The 17,116-nt window shown below is 49.7% G+C and overlaps 3 protein-coding genes across 3 annotated transcripts in view; all 3 read right to left on the reverse strand.

The window, feature by feature from the left end:
• The window catches only part of RNF10 (ring finger protein 10), a 202,062-nt gene that overhangs the window by 83,852 nt on the left and 101,094 nt on the right, over positions 1 to 17,116 (reverse strand). The gene's annotated exons all lie outside the window — the stretch shown is intronic.
• On the reverse strand, positions 1,737 to 9,352 carry ACADS (acyl-CoA dehydrogenase short chain). Its single transcript, XM_055795838.1, has 10 exons — positions 9,264 to 9,352; positions 8,784 to 8,947; positions 7,059 to 7,208; positions 6,747 to 6,858; positions 6,190 to 6,341; positions 5,741 to 5,911; positions 4,516 to 4,653; positions 4,143 to 4,238; positions 3,762 to 3,818; positions 1,737 to 3,156 (listed from the first exon to the last, which is right to left on the reverse strand). The coding sequence occupies exons 1-10, from the start codon at positions 9,304 to 9,306 to the stop codon at positions 3,004 to 3,006; spliced, it is 1,236 nt and encodes a 411-aa protein (XP_055651813.1). The 5' UTR covers positions 9,307 to 9,352; the 3' UTR covers positions 1,737 to 3,003.
• UNC119B (unc-119 lipid binding chaperone B) lies at positions 9,420 to 16,429 on the reverse strand. The gene is made up of 5 exons (XM_055795863.1): positions 16,186 to 16,429; positions 15,658 to 15,771; positions 15,039 to 15,150; positions 14,626 to 14,798; positions 9,420 to 13,705 (listed from the first exon to the last, which is right to left on the reverse strand). Exons 1-5 carry the CDS (start codon positions 16,385 to 16,387, stop codon positions 13,593 to 13,595), a joined length of 714 nt encoding a protein of 237 aa, XP_055651838.1. The 5' UTR covers positions 16,388 to 16,429; the 3' UTR covers positions 9,420 to 13,592.

Here is a 17,116-nt window from a genome sequence, read left to right on the forward strand (position 1 = left end):
GAGTTTGTAAATTGATGAAACTTGCTGGTTCACCTGTAACTAGCCTCTTTTCTCCAAGGACAGCCCAGCCCTGCCCACACCTAGCCAGGTTAGTGCTGTCTGGGGGTGGCTTTCAGGAAGAGCTCCCTATTTAATGCTGCAAAACTTGTTTGTGTTTTGTACTTTCAGCAGTTCTTTTCTGTAACAGCCCCGAGGAGCAGTTGCACGTGCATTACAGCCAAAATTCTCTCAGCCAGCAGCAGCAAGGAATAAGCTCTTAGTATCTTGCTCTGAGAAAAGCCAGCTCTTTGTTCTTGGAGCTCTGGGGCAGGCTTTGTGCATAACCATGCTGTTTACCGCAAAGCACAGCTGTGAACAGTGCTGTGACAGGTTACTGATCCCTCTGGACCGGTGGCGGCAGGGAAAGTATTGGAAAGCTTTTGTTTAGAGCCTTTGCACCCTTAAAGCATGTTTTTAGGTAATAACAAAAGGAAACTCTAATATAGTCTATCTTTAGGTGTTCCTAGGCTCAGGAACCTGACTGGCATGCTGTACCTTGACCAGTGATTTTTTTTTTTTGGACCAGCTCCACCTTTCTTGTAATTTGATGATGCACAGTGCAATTTGATGCAAACTGTGGCAGAGGTGCAGTGCTCAGCAAGTTAGCAACAAGTTAGCATCAAGTATGCAGTTGTTGGCTCCGACATCAATACAGCAGCTGACCTGGTTAGTAAGCAGGTTGTTAACAAGACACATGGTGGGTGATCCAGGCATTCCTAAAAGCAGGTTCCAGTCGGGTGCAGCAGCAGGGCTCCTCCAAAACCAGTCAATTACTTGATACTGCACCCCCCTGGCCCCACATATTCTCTGCAGAAGGTCCACAAGGGATTTGGTACATCTAGTTTGTAGGTTCTTCAGGTGTTTTCTCTGTCTGCTGCGGTGTTAATCACTATTCTCCCCCTTAGGTCAGCCATGCTGCATGTACAGGGGCAATTTCACTCTGCCCTGGAGAAGAGGAGAAGCTGCAGTCATTTCGAGTTGGTAAATGAAAGGCATGATGTGGAAGAGAAGCAGTCTGAAAGTGCTGATGACATGGTAAAGCAGCTAGATGCGGAGAGGGGAAGGAGTGCAGCAGGCATGGCCCAAGTGTGACTGACTGTGCTGGGTCACTGCGGGTTGAGCTGGAGCTCAGCCCAGGAGGTCAGTGAAGATGAACATGGAACAGTAACACCGCATTCCTGAAGTCCTCACTTCCTCGCAGCAAGCAGCCCTAACAGCTCCTGTTCTAGCTGGGTTACTGCAGGAGAAGTGTAAAATAATACCCCTTCCTCCTACACGGAAATGAGCCTTCATCAATCATCAAAGCAGTGATATGGACTGAGATAAAGCTGGAAAGGTGTCTCTCTCCTAGAAGCCCTCCATAATTTGCAATATATTCACAGTTATTAGAATTGTTTTCCAGTAGGAGTACTCCTGTTGAATGCACTGTGTGGCTCTGTTTCTGTTAATCCTTAGGTTTGTGAGAGCAGCAAGGAGAAGTTCAAAACTTGAAGACTTTACCCCAGTGTGCACTTGCCCTCTAGCGACCTGCAAAGGGATTATTTCTGTTGCTGGTATGTCTACACCCGCTGCACCTCACCGCAATGTCTGGCTGGTGCATGCAGGCACTGGTGGCTTATGCTCCTGGGTCTTGCGGCTGGAAGAAAATATTCTAAATTAATTCACATTTGCATAAAAAAGGAAAGTGGGGACTGGTGGTCCTTTAAAATCAGGGTTTATTTGTCTTCTCTGCTCTCTTACAGAGAATATAAGAATCCTGATGTTTTTCTTTCTCCACATAAATCTAAAAAAAGGCACCACAGAAAAAGAACCATTTACCTCTAGTGTACTCATTGCTTGGACAAGGAGGTGGACCATACAAGCTCTAGCCTTAATCCTCTCCCTCTTTTCCTGAGTTTAGAGCTTTTCTTTTGGCTGTGGAATCTTCTAAAAGTTAATTTCTTGCCAAAAATAACCGATTGAGGATATGTGCTACTGCTAAAGCTTCCTGGTAAGGTTTTCTGTGTCATCTGTTCATTTCCTCCTTGCTGCCTAAAACGTATAGAGATTGAAGTGGTTGTTACTGCCGCTTCGTGCACTTGCTTTCCTGGTGGGTAGTTGCTGGTGTAGTAAAAGCAGCTTTGGGAGCAGAGTTATTTTGGTGGTTTGGGGGTTTCTTTTTTAAAAAAAACCCAGTCTCAGGCACTGCAGCTTTTCTGTCCTTTGCTTTTACATCTATGTCCCTAAGCGGCCAAGTGTACAGGCTGCTGGGCTCTGCTGGCTGAGATCCAGGCAGATTTTCTAACCTGTGTTTTTACATCTACACAGGGAGCGACCACAGCCTGTCCACAGAGCCCTTGGTGTGTAGGTAGTACCTGTGTCCTCTTGTCTGGCTCCTTTCCTGTTGGAAGTGGGGAAAAGTGCACTGCTGCCAGGATTACCTCAGCACAGCCTGGATCCAGGTAGGAGCTCACACCTAGCTGCATCCCACACCTGAAATTCATTAACATCTGATCAGAAGAGGCAGTATAGCCTGCAGCCTGGAATAGGGCACAGGGGTCACATCTCAGTGCCTCTGACTTTGGCACTACTTAGTTATCCAGTACCATGTAGTGACAAGTTTTTGCAGAACAGCCAGTGGCTGGGAAGTGTGCAAGGAGAGCTGCTGACGTTACTGAACAGCAGCCATTTTGCCACTACCGAACCAAACCCAACGCTCCAGTTTAGGAAAAGACCTGTGCTCCCCTACAAAGACAGGTTGCCTCCTCCCTCCTGCACTCAGAGCCATTGCTTACAAACCTACATATGGCCTTCAGGCACCATACTTTGTCCAAAGAAGAATCAGCACATTTTAACAAGAGGGTCAGTTACTCATTGGTGAGGAAAACTTCCATCATTAGCCTCATTCAAGAGGGCCGCGACTCAGTCACTGTTGTGCACCATTACAAGGCACTTTGGGGGAGCGTCTTGCTCTAGTTGGCTTCTTCAGCTACGGTAGGCCTTCAGCAACTGGCCTGCTATCACCAGTCTTTGGATCTCACTGGTCCCCTCATAGATCTCGGTGATACGAGCATCACGGTAATGGCGTTCTGCTGGCATCTCTGTCACGTAGCCCATCCCGCCCAAGATCTGGATGGCCTGAAATAAAGGCAACAGGTTAGAATGGAAGCAGGGTCAAGGAATTTGTTTTCTACAGAACACAGCCACGGTTAAAAGGTGCTAAAGCCCACTACAAGCAGAACTGGGAGGGAGACACATTGAATGACTACAGCTCCTTTGCAGTCAGAGGAATAAACAGGATTTGAGCTGGGCAAGAGCAATACTGATGTCCCAGACAGAAAAGGAATTGCTTCAGAGGCATTTGTTAGTGAACCGTGTTTAGCTAAAGACACCAGAGGGCCTGCTCCATTTGCTCACTGTTGCAAACTTAGTCCTGTCTGGTGCACCCATGCTGTCTACCACATTGCTGATCCCACGCAAAACGTTGCCACTGCTCTGGACAGTAGTAGGCACAAGAAGACTTTAGTAGCTGCCACAGGGCAGCATAAATCCCTGCCCACTCCCACAATCCAGGAAGATGACCATGCTAAGCAGCTTCAGCCATATGGGTGGGTTGGTTGGTTTGTTTAAAAAATAAAAAAATATAGCAAACTCCATCCCACCTTCCCCAAGCACTTACTGTGCAACACCACCAACTCCCTTTCAGCATGCTGTATTGCAGAGATGTCAGCTGAACTACTTACCTGATGAGCTATGGCCGTTGCAGCTTCTGATGCAGCCAGTTTGGCCATTGCTGCTTCCTGTGGGGAAGGAAAACATCATTGAGGGTGCAGCTGTCACAAAAAGGAACATCTCACTTGCATGAGGAGCTTGAATGCTCACAGACCAGCAGTGCAGAGAGACAGGCCTGAGCATTGGTGCCAGCTGAGAGCAGCCACCCCTCTCCCACTGGCTAAAACCAGGACTGAGCGCAGCAGGCTGCCCAAGGACAGACAGCAGAGCCCAGGATCTGCTGGTGGGGTAGACACAGAAAGCACTGGCTGGGCGAGCGCTGCACATGGCGATGCTGTACACAGTCTGTGCCCCACACTATCATGGCTAGACGAATGCAAGGTTGGAAATACCTTTGTGAAGGGCTTTCCATTGTCTTTCAACATTGCGGCTCTCCAGGTCAGCAAGCGTGCACCCTCCAATGCCACAGCCATATCTGCTAGCTTAAACTGCAATGACAAACACTGCCTTTGTTCCAGGTGACAGCCTCTGCCTGCACAAGAACATACAACAAAAGTCTCCCACCCCTGAGGCCCGTATGGCTAGAAAAGGAGCGCCTCCATCCCAACAATCAGTTTTAATGGTGTTGGAAAATAGAAGTCACTACACTGTTTATCACAGACAGGGCAGAGTGCACTGCATGCCTGAAGCTATGCCCGAGAGTCCACATGAACCTTCTGGCAGCCCCAGCAATGTTTGGAAGTGGCCCATCCACCTAGCGTGTACCTGCACTGCCTGTAGCTTTGTGATGGGTGACCCAAAGGCCATTCTCTTTTCAGCATAATTCACAGCACAGTCCAGAGCTGCCTGTGCTATTCCAAGAGCCTGTGAGGCGATACCAATCCTTCCTGCATCCAGAGTTTGCTGAGAAAGACAAAAAATACCTATATTAAGTCAAATCATACTTGATCAAATATAGTACGCTCACACTTCTGATCCTGGAAAGCTGCTGGAGCCTTAGTATCCTCTGATGAGAGACCACCTTGATTCAGAATATTCCCAGTTATGGAGGAATAGAGAGATATAAAATGTACTGGGCACTGCAGAGAGAACCCAGGGGTAAAAGGAGGAAAGCAGAAAGCAGACGTATTGCTAGGCAATCTGGTCAGTTTTACTTTTTGCCCTCATCATTACTACACACACTGAAGCATTTTTCAAAGGGACTAGTGAATTGAGTCAATAACCTGACTTGCCTCAAACACCTACCCATTACATTAACTGCTTCCCTACCTCACTATGCACAGGAAGAATTCACAGCAGTGCAAAAAGGCTTCATCTCCTCAGCCCTGGGCTCAGTGTCTTAAAAAAGTGGTTGGTGACTGACAGGTTCTTTTAGTTTCAGACATAATGGAAGGGGCTGTTCTCCAGCGAGCTCAGCCTTTTTCAAAAAGTCAGGCTAACAAACGGGGTTCTGTCCCTACAGAGAGCCACCAACACTTCCGAGGGACAGTGCATCACTGCAGGAAACCCGCTGTTCTGCAGCTGCCTGGTTCCTCCTCACAAGTCACACACATACTGTAACTCAGATTTCATCCACCTGTAAATGCTATCCAGAGGCTGTCCTGGACCTCCAGGACAGCCTTCCTCTGCCACAGTATTTAGGGGAAATGCCATGTTTTTCACTGGAGGAATAGAGGGTTGGGAAAGGAGAAAAATAAAAATATGCCACCCCTGCTGACAAACCACTTCAGCAGCATCAGCATTATTTCAACTGAGAACTGTGCCACATCGAGTTTACAATAAAAGTGCTGTCAAGGATCTATGGTAAGTTAGCAATTTACCAAGGTCTACAAATGATTTCTCCCACGCTGGCAAGAGGGGTCAACTGCTTAATGTTACACACAACAGCTTACACTAGCGGCTCTCACCAAAGTGATCCTAAGTCTGGAAATGCTAAGCTTAGGAACTACAGCTTCACACAACCACAGCTGCACCCCAATCCATCTCTTACCATGGCGATTTTGAAGCCCATTCCCAGCTGCCCCAGTAGGTTGGCCTTGGGTATCCGACAGTCCTCAAATATCAGGTTGGCAGTTGAAGAGGCTCGGATTCCCAGCTTGTCCTCCTTCTTTCCCAGTGACAGCCCAGCAGTTGGCATGGGAACCACAAATGCACTAATGCCCTGCAACAAGACCAAGACTCTTAGGAACAGTGCCAACTTCCTGCTTACCTAGCTGTCAACAGGCTTCCTCCAAACATTTTTCATGGAAGCCACATGTCTAGGTAACCAGAAGGAAAGCGAGAGCTGAGAGAACAAAGCCAGCACACATCAGCCCTTCCTCTGCTCTGCTCGATGCCCAACATGGCTCTAAATAGTGTCCCCAGAGCCTTTTTGAAGTGCGTCTCCTGCACAACTCCTTTACTCCCACCCCTTTTCCCTGACTGACCAAATGAACACACCTTGTGCTTCAGGGATTTATCTGTAGTAGCAAACACCACAGTGGCCGAGGCATCCCAGGCGTTGGTGATCCAGGCCTTGGTGCCATTCAGAACCCACTCATCACCATCCAGGCGTGCTACTGTGGATGCCGCACCCGCATCGCTGCCATTTCCTGAGCAAGGCACCAGCAAACAAAACTCAGGCAATCAGTGACAGCCTGGGGCACCAACTCACCCCTACCCACAGCCCCTCCATCAGCCCAGAGCACCTCTTGTAACTGTGGTGGCAGCATTGCCACTGTCTCTCCCCAGGGCCCAAACAGGAAGAGAAGGGCCCATGTGTCTTAAGATGTGTCTATCTCCAGAGCTCTACTCACAGAGGGGATGAAAATTTTCAGCATGGACCATGGGGATGGCAGTTAATACCTTGGGCACTAAGACTTAATTTACACAGAATTGCTATAAATAACCTTTATACAAACTGTTACAATTTCACAGACCTAAAGTCCATCCTAAACCTAACTAAGGAAAGAAGCTACCCTATGTTCTTTCAACAGGAATGGTAACAGTCACATCACCTGGTTCACTAAGGGCAAAACATCCAATTTTCTCTCCGTCAGTGAAGGGAGTGATCCATTTGTGCTTCTGCTCTTCGGAGCCAAACTTGAGTATTGGCCCTAAATACAGAGACTTTAAGAATTGAGAATTGAGTTAGCGTCTCTTCAAGATACAAGAAATCCAGTAACTCCCTAATGTCTAAGTGCTCTCCAACACACCAGAACCCACCGCAGGAACAGGCCCCATTTCTCCCAAACACCCCTCTCCAATAACCCCCCTGATGCCAGCCTCGGTTCCACGCCTGTCGCTCACACACAACCTGAGACACTTACATTATTGACGCTGACAATGACGCCCGTGGACGCGCAGCCTCTGCTGATCTCCTCCACGGCAATGGAATAGGCCAGATAGTCGAGGCCTGCTCCTTTGTACTCCTCGGGGACATCCATAGCCAGCAGCCCTAAGCCACCCATTTTCTTCACCTGCACGTAGTGAACAGAGAAGTAAGATCCTCTGTACCACCAGTGTCCCAGCAAATCCACACAGACACATGGAGATAAAGACAGGTCATAGCAGGGCTACACACAGAGGAAAAGATGTGCACAACTCCTGGTGAAATGGGAATCTGACTGTATAAACTGGTAAGTGTCCCCAGGTCCCGATGACTTCAACAAGAGCTGTACACAGTCACTGCTGCCTAAGATGAGGCTCTTGCTTACTTAAAGAGTCCTCTTCAGTACTGAGAAGGAGGGAGGCTTCTGAAGGTAAAATAGGGAGGTACAACCCCACCAGCATTTCCTCAGCCTCCCACCAAAGCTCTTCCCCTTGCATGTCTCCTGTCAATAGGAAACTCTCAATGGGAAATCTAGCTGATAAAAATCATTAGAACTTTACCTTTGAGTCTGCTGAGCATCAGCCTACGACTGCAGAAGGAAAGAATTTTACAGAATGAATGACCCACAGAACAGTTTGCAAGAAGGTGACTTCTTCACTCCCATAAAGCCAGGTCTTGCTTCCCGGAGAATTTAATTATTGGTTACATTCTAAATTATTTCACCCCAAGTTCCTCAGCTGGACCCCTGGCTTCTTAACTCTAAGGCCTTCAGAGCACCAACTGTCTCATTCTAGGTCTCTTGTTAACATTTGGCACCATAAAGGGGAAAAACTGGGGGAAAAAAAAGCAGCTTTTTCTCTGTATTTATATTTAAAACGTCAAGCTTTTGGTGTTGCAGCAGTAAGTATGTTACCAGCCTCTGCTTGCTTCAAGAGGAAACAAGAAGAATTTTTAATCATTTTCCCTCTGTATGGGCACCCAAAACACTACTCCTTCACATCAAATCCAGAAGACGAACAAAAGACAATAACTAGTTCTATGTATATTGTTTTACCTTAATAAACCCTGTTTACATTTTGAATTTTCTTCAACTCGGCATCAAATGTAAAATTCTCAGATAAGAACAGTTAAGTAAAGAGGAAAGTATTTTCTTCCTTACTCCTTAACAGAAAGAGGGTTGTATAACAAAACTTATATGCTTCTGACTGCTTGCTTGGAGCCTTTTGGATAACGTAACAGCATGTATTATTTTATGGAGCTTAGTATTTAATTGCAATTAACAGGTGAGTTAATCTGCTCAACACGGCACAGAATGTACCACTTGCCACAAGAAAAATTACAGGTTTGACTGGGATCTCTATTTCTTCACAGCCCCAGACAATGACCAACATGCATCTATCTCCTGATCATTTCTGTTCACTGTCTCAAATGCACACGGGTCATTGACACTTCCACACCATAAACCATTTTTATGGTTATGTGCAGTCTATAAAAGTATGTAATTGATTTTATAAGTCTGCTGTATTATTGCCCACAGGTAAAGCAGTAACAGAACTAAGAATGCCCCGGTATTAAAACCCAGATGCAGACAAACACAAGGTAAAAAGCTCAAAACGTCCTGTGCACTACAAGCTCCACACCCTAAGAATCCTCCCACAAGCCGGTTTAAGCTGCAATTTTCTACACTTTGCTCAGGCCCTGCCCGCGGCGGAGCAGCGCGCACCTGCTCGGCCGGGAAGCGGTGCTCCTTATCCAGCTGGGCGGCCAGCGGCATCAGCTCCTTCTCGGCGAAGTCCCGGCACGTCTGACGCAGCATCTGGTGGGTTTCGGGCAGCTCCGCGGTCTGGTACACGGTGTGCAGCCGGCGGAGGCACCCGAAGGCCAGTGCTGAAAGGAACGAAGGGCCGTTCTTTCCCTCCACGCCCGGGGCAGGGCGTTAGAAGAGACCCAGGAGGGCCGGGCCCCGGGCAAGACGGACGCACCGCGGCTGGTCCCCCGCGGGGGCACGCTTTTCCTCCAGCAGCAGGGCAGGGCTCGGCTGAAGGGCGGCACCGCCCCGCCGCGGCTGAGGGAACCCGCCTCAGGCCCTGAAGGGCACCGGGGCACCGCCTCCCGCGCCGGCCGCGGCCCCTTCCCACCCCCCGGCAGCCACGCAGCCCACCGAGCAGCCGCGGCGGAGCCGGGCCGAGGCCGGTGCCCTCACCTCTGGGTGCCCCGCCGCCGCGGGCCAGGACCGCCGCCGCCATGCCGCCCGCTGTCGCCTCAGGGGAGCGAGGAACCGCGCACGCGCGCGGCGCGAGCGGCCCACCCTCCCGCCCAGCCCCGGCCCCGCCCACCCCCACAGAGCAGGCCCCGCCCGTGCGAAAACGGGAGGTGGGTTTATTGCTATTGCTGGTGACAAAGGAACGTCCGTACAGACACCGCGACATCCGGGCACCGCGCCGCCGCCCGCGGGGGGAGCACGGCACCCACGGGGTGCCCGCAGGGGACAGCACGCCCGAGGCGGCCAGCCCAAAGGCCACGCTGTGAGAGACAAATACGCGTCCTGTAAGGGCACGGAGATCCCGGTTCACGGAGATTGCTGGTGTGCGTTTAGTCCTTTGCTGCAGGGGAAGAGGCGATGACTCCACCAGGCAGCTGTCCCCGAGCCCCGGCCTCCTCACTGAGTCCCAGGGAGACAGCAGCGCTGGGGTCCCAGGACTACACCTGGCGCCGGCCGCGCTCCGGGGCAGCACCAGTAGCTCAGTAGCTCGGTGTGACAAGAGAGCAGGGCAGAAGACAAACACTGGGAAACAGCTGAAGAAGACGTAATGAAACAGAGCCGAGAAGTAATAACCACGTTTGGACCTCACTGCTTCACCACCACCACCACCTTCTTCATTCATTTCTGACTTCTGAATGTTCTTCCTGAACCCTCGGAGAAGTGGAGTAAACATCCTCAAGCACCAGAGAGAAGGCTGCTGCTTCTCTGCAGCAAGAGACATCGAAAATTTAAGGAAAACACACAAAGGAAGACACTTCCTACCAAAAACGGAGGACAAGGACAGCAGTACCGAGTCCATACAATGAGAGACAACCATCCTTCACAAGGTGCAATACGTATTCCTCAGTCAGTTGTGAAAACAGCTGTCCAGGAAGCTTGCTTGCATGGATCCAAAGCACTTGCCTCAAAAAAGATGTAGAAAAAGAGGTCCTGGTACTAAGAGGACAAATACTGGAAAGATTTAGCATGAGTCTGTGGGTTTGGTCCCTTTTTTTGTTAGAGCAGAACACAGTATGATCCCAACTCTTTTTTTCCTTCCAACTCGGCCAACAACCTGAGAGCAGCTGTCTGCACAGATACCTTTTCCCTTGCTCAAACCTCAGCTGACACTGAAAGCATCTCCCTTGCTTCCAGCACCTGGCTAGGACAGACCATCCACCTGATAAGGGTGCGATCCCAGTGGAATTTCTTCCTAGCTCACTGTCATGAGCTGCTTTGACCCATCATTAAAGCACTGGAGCACACAATCCAGAAGGAAGATGCTCTGTTAAAACACGTTTACCAAAGACATCATCCCTGTCACAAAGAGAAGACACTTTATAGAAAGCATCTAAGAGAAAAGGAATCTTAGGGAAGTGGCAAAAGTGGGGACAGGAGTTTGGAGATCCCTGACTTTTTGGATTACAATCAACTTTTTCAGTGCTGGGTTGCCCTCTTGTAGGGACTTTTTTTCTGCAGCATGGTTTTTTGGGCAAAGACCTTCTAATTTGGCAAAGCAAACATTCAGCTAGGAACTGAAGGGTGCTACCACTACCTGCAAGTCTTCTGATCTTCCCCCAGTTTTTTCTTCTCTTCTTGCTGAATAGCTGATACATACACCAATGCGAAAGCAACTGCTTCAATGCTTTTTTCTCATCACTACCGGCAGAAGTAATGACTAAAATCAGGAATCTACTTTCCTATAAGCATCAAATACCTCATTTACATTTGGCAGTGTGCTTTCCTGCCATCAGTCGCGTTCTGCAAAGCAGCTGCTAGATGGCACCCACACCCCTACAAACACCCCAAGCGTGCAGAGCTGCACGCCAACTACTACAAGTGGCTTGCACAAGTTGGTATTTGCCTGTACAGTAACTTCTGCTGCTTGCTCTGGCAACAGTCCATTTTCCTTTTAAGAATCTTTATGCAGTGACATAGAAAGCAGATGGGAATCATCACACTTGTAAGAAAAGCAGGAGGTTGCTTCATACAGAAAATGTGATAAAAGTAACATTTAAAGGCACCTGGATTTACACTACACACAAATTCAGCTCAATATGCTAAAATTTCCCAGGGAGTAACTAGCAGGCTCCTCAGGTACTATCCTGAGCATCTCAGAACACTTAAGGAGAAAAATACACTTCTGAGCAGTTCTGCCTTGTCACAAGTAACGTCCAGCAAAACAAACGTTTCCCACCTCAGTGGCAGGACACGAGGCCTTCTGAAGACAATCACCACAAGAGGCATCTCAAGCTCCGCTTCACAAGCAGCTCTAACTAATTCTGAAAGAACTAAATGAGATTGCCTAAGTGCCTTTGGAGATGCTGGAGGGGACTGATGGTAGCAGGACTGTTCATCTTTCAACCATGCAGACCTTGCCCCTCCACATTCCCAAGACATTTGTTGTGGTTGCTCATGATTAATGCTCCACCCAGAACAGGTCATTTGTTGTGGTTAATCATAATTAAACATCTTCCCAAGAGCTGGAGATTCTTCCATGGCTGCCACCCCACATAATCTCACTGCTTACCCTGATGCCAGCTGATCTTCTATGCCAAAATTAATACCATTAATCTGTGAGGTAAGGGCAGTGGTTTCCTATTGCTGTCTATGCATTAACAGGCTCCAGGCTGTAATGTCCACCCCACTTAATCCTGCTAAAACACGAACTACCCTGAATCTTACTTAACACAATAGGTAACCAACTGTATCCACCAAGGAGTTACATTTCAACTGTCTCAAGGAACAAATGTAACTAATACTAGCAAATGCCTCTAGTCTAGACACAACTCAACTCCCACATACAGGAGACCTAACTGACCAGCCCAGCGAGTGGACAGGAAAAATGCCAGTCTTGAGAGCCAGCAAAATAGACAGAAAATGGTTTTGCTAGCTGAGATTTTGCACAATCAGGAGCTGGGCCCCAGCATGGCCGCTGAGAAGACGTGGGTCTCCTCTTCCCACTGCATGATGTTATTTCCTATCACCAGATCCCAAATGCAGCTGTGAAATAAATACACCCTCTGGTCTGACATTAACTACCTTGGCAGAAGAACTTCCTAAACCATAAACAAGCAGCTAGATAGGCTGAGCAGTGATGGGAACTCAAACAATTAAAAAGAGAATCACGCATATTCTCACTGTAAGAATCCCATTCTGTAACACTGAGTGATCTGACCCAGGAAGCTTTTAGCTACTAATACCTCAACTGAAACAAAGCAAATGACCTGGTAACACCACCATCTCTCCTTCCAGCACCTCTGACAGACCATGCAGGTTTAGAAGTATAGAGAGACTGAAGCCTAGGAAGCTCTGCTTCCTACACGTTTTTCAAGTGATTTTCCACATTCCCCCTTTTCCCTCTAAGCCCCACTCAACTGACACCTCCCCTTCACCCCAGCTAGACTGACAATATGCTGTCGATCTAAAAAGCAATACATTCTGTAGCAAAGCCAAAATTCCTACACAAAAGGAAGCAGGAGAAATGGTAAATATAGTGAGATTAACTTCAGCTCTAAGGTTGACCCCTGAGCTCCAAAATGCAGCAATTTGCTCACAAGAGCTCAAACAGAAATACTATCAGAATGACCTGGGTAAGGCCCCTTCCCCCCGCCCCCCCTCATATTTCCAGCGAAATCTCTGGCAAGACACAGATTAAACTGTTCTCAGGGGCATCTCAGGCCCCCAGAGGCAGAAAGAAGATTCCTGCACTGCTTAGAAGCTGAATTAGTCTCTTATTTTATCTTTCCCACTGGAGACTATTGGGATGAACCCTAAAAAGCAATGTCAGCCATGCTACAAACAAAACCGCTGTGCACTAAAGAGATGATCTATCCAACTGAACAAGAGATCTGCTCTTCAGGCATCACGGGCTTCTTGAAGGACTAACATTTTCCTGCTAAGAAACAGCTTACCCAAACAATCTGACCTCTTGAAAGAGGGTAGTCACCCAGTAGGTGAAACATCAGAAGCACTAAAGGTGCAACCTAACTCTAAAGACTGTAATAACAAGAATTTTCTAACAGTGCCTCTGATCCATGGCCTAACCAAGCTACCAGAAGGTAACCAGAAATAAAGAATGAGAGGCTGGATATGTTGAGTGTCCGATAGAGAAGTATTGCAGGGAGATCCTTTACTTTCATGAGCTGTCGTCTTTGCTTCGTGTTTTCAGCCTCGTGCAAGGAAAAAGGGTTCAGCAAGAAGCCTTGTTGCACAAGACAGCAACTCCAGTCCACTCCTGGACATCTGGAACGGTTAACAGCATCACAGCATCCAGCGGACACAGAATGATTACTGTCCTCCATTATAAGCATAGTCGGCCTTGTTGTGCATGATCAACTTGTTGTCCACAAAGTAAAAGCTGTCTGAGCGGGTCTCATATGGATTTTCAACCATCAGACGGACTGTGAAAGAGAAAGCTCAATTACATTCAAAAGCCTGCCAGATTCCGCTGGACAGCACAAAGTCAAGAGCGAAAAGGACCCTGCCACTCTTCTGGATTTACCAGGCTGATGTTCTGCCCTGCCCAAGTAAGAGAAGCAAACGGCTCCGCTGTGCATGCTTCAAAAACTCTGGCCTACCCCTTCCTATTCTTCCTATTCACAGGACCCGTGCTGTCAAAAGCAAACAAAGGGGGATCAAGAAATCTCACACAAGGCAACTTAGAAACTGTCAGAGCCACCACTGGAGCAGAGCAGCACTTACGCCTATAAGCAGAGGGGCAGCAAAGCCACAAATGAAAAAGCGGTGGCACTCTCCACATGTACACAAGGCAGGGCACAAACTCTGCACCTCCTCCTGCACCTAGGCAGCGACAGAAGGGCCCACGTGCTCCTGCTCCATCCACCCCCTGAAGTCAAACATACCCTGTGCAACGTGTATTTGCAGAGATCTTGGTAGGCTCAAAACCACACCTCTCTGACAAGAGCCAGTTCTGTTCCAAAGCAGGAGGCTCAAGCCCTAACAAGCTAGTGCTGAAAGCAGATGCGTGGCTACCAAAAGAACCCTTTTTCAGGGTTTTGTTATATTCTGGGCTACACTGTTAGGCATCAGGCATGTCAGCTCTGCGACTGATCAGTTCTTACAATCTGTGACTTGGACAACACAGGTTGTCTTACTCTTTCATTTTCAAAGGAGAAGACTTTGCAGCACAAATCCGTAATTCAGGCAAGATTACACACAGCTTAAACTAGGAGTCTTTATCTATTTATTCCTGTCCCCTGCCGTCCCAGTCATAACTTCTTTCACAAGTAGAGAGAGGGAGAAAACGAGCATATGCACACACAAACAAAACACAAGTCAGTGTGGGAAAAGAGATACTTACTAAGGTCTTCTGAGAGCTGAGGGAATTCATAAATGTGTTCACATGTGTTCCTGCTGCTGGGAATGCAGAAGCCAAAATCAAAGTCAAAGTTCTTCAGCAAGCGATCTCGGAAGTAATGTCTCTCAATCATTCTAAAGTTTGACACTGGCTTTTCTCCCACTGTGAATTCCACTCTGCATGCAGAAAGTAGGAAAAAACAGCTAAAATGACATATCTCTCCTCCTACTGGGAAGAACAGAGCCTTGGACCAGAGGCTACACAAGTATCCAACAGATCATTCCAGAAAGAGGGACTCTGACATCTGTAGCGCAAGATGGGTTCTCTCTAGTTTCTGACTCAGTTTTGCTATAAACTGTCAAGTGACACTTTGCAAACATCTGGTATCTCCCTTCTTTCCGTGAACTCATACTCACGTTGCACCAACAGTCCGAAGACGGAGAAACGCTGGGGTGAACTGGTAACGAACAAAGCGGCCTGCGCTAGCGTCCAGTTCACTGTTGTCATCTTCATCCTCTTCATCTTGCTCTAGAAAACACACCAGCTCAGAGTTACTCCGCTAATAGCAAACATGTGAGGTAATACTGGCTAGTGCATGTACCAGGACAAGCTGGCTATTACTTAGGCACTGAACATAAAAGCGTTTAATAACTGGTCTGAGACTAGCACTAAATAAGAAATAAAAGATCCGCTATGACAGCTGGTGCAGCCTTGGTGGCTTGGGAGCTGAAACCACCCTCAACCTCACAGGATATCCCCCTTCACAACTGCTAAAACACATGAAAGAAACTTTGTACCGTAACCAGCCAAGAAGGGAAGATTTGCAATTGATAGCACTCCCCCGCCTCACGATAATCACTTCACATTTTTGCAACAAGTTTCTCAGCAGAGACAAACTCTGTCCTGTGCTTAAAGAAGAATTTAGTCACCAGGACAGATTGAAGGACCTTTCTGCTTGGTTTGCATGAGTCCTGCATCGCAACTCCTCAGCTCTATGAGTCTCTCCAGCCTCCCTGCAATGTTAGCAGGACATACCTGAAACAGATGGCTTTGCGATTTCAAACAGCACTGTTCCAGTTTCAAGGTCCCGGATCTTAAACCTGGTGAAGTCAATGTTGTAAATGTTGTCCTCAGGTTTGCATAAATAATCTAGAAGAGAGAGAAAACATACAGCGGTATTTCAAAAGCTCTCTGAGCAGTTACCAAAGGAATTTTTTGTTGTTGTTAGACCCAGCCCGTTCAGACACACACTGCAAGTTGTTTTGCAGAAGCTTCATGGAAGCAGGACAAAACTGAGACTAGAAGACACAAAGGCAGGCACGCCAAGCGCCAGCGGCAGAGCGAGGAAGCGAAGGGGAAGGGGTCGGCACAGGCAAGCAGCGACCAGCACCCCAGAGCGACACAGAACACCCGAGCCCCGACCCTGCGGGAGCGGCAACGCAGCCGAAGGCGGGAGCGCCCCGCCGCCCCCCCGGGGCACAGCACGGCCTGCGCCGCCCCCGCCGCCCGGCCGAAGGGGCCACCGGAGCGGCGCAGGGATGCCGGCCCCGGCCCCGCACTCACTCTCCGTCACCCGGCACAGCCCCAGGACGTGCTCGGGCCGGACGGTCTCCAGCGCCAGCAACTCGGACTCGGTCCACGGCGGCCGCGGCGACGCGTCGCCCGAGCCGCGCCGGCCCCGTAGGCGGCTGAGCGGCCCCCCGGTCCCCGGCGGCGGCTTCTTCTCCGGGCCCGCCGCCGCCGCCCTCGCCTTCGAGCCGCTCATCGCCCCGCCGCCGCCAAGATGGCCGCCGCCTCCCTCGGTAGCTATGGGAGCGAGGGGCGGCGCCGCGGCGGGTCAGAGGTCGCGGGCGCTGCCTAGCAACGAGCGGGGCCCCGAAGCTAAGCAGGGCCCGCCGCGTACGCGGCCGGAGGGGTTCCCCCTCGCGGGTGTCCTCGGCCCGGGGCCGCGGGGTAGGCCGGGCGGAAAAGCCCGGTGGAAACCAAACAAAAACCACGGCCCGACACCCGTCCTGCCGCCCGCCACCAGGCAGGGGGCCGGGAGATCACCCTGCCCGCACAGCCGGGGCACCGGCCCCCCGTTAATTAAGTCCCTCCCTCGTTAATTAAATCCCTGCCTGAATCCCGCAGCGCGGCACATAATTACAGAGCGCGCGTGTTCTCGAGAGCCCCTGTCTTTTTGGGGAATGGTGGCAAGCGCTTCCCGGGAAGCAGCCGGTATCTGGCACGCTGCTAGCAAAGGGATGCCATGGGGCATGCACCCCGCTGTTGCCCCAGCCCGGGGACACCCCAGCCGCTGTCCCCAGGGAGCTGGCATCCAGGTCCGCACAGGGGCAGTGACAGGGCGCATGCCCGAGGAGGGTTGCTCAGGGAGTGCCTGTGCCCAGCCAGGCTCCCCCCGGGTCAGCCAGCCCCCCAGCCGTGCCACGGGTACCCCCACCCCGGGAGCAGTGGCAGAAGGACACTGGCAGGTGGCAGCCGAGGATGGTCCCAC

This window comes from Falco peregrinus, chromosome 2, assembly GCF_023634155.1.
Source record: "Falco peregrinus isolate bFalPer1 chromosome 2, bFalPer1.pri, whole genome shotgun sequence".
Classification (NCBI taxonomy): Eukaryota; Metazoa; Chordata; class Aves; order Falconiformes; family Falconidae; genus Falco; species Falco peregrinus.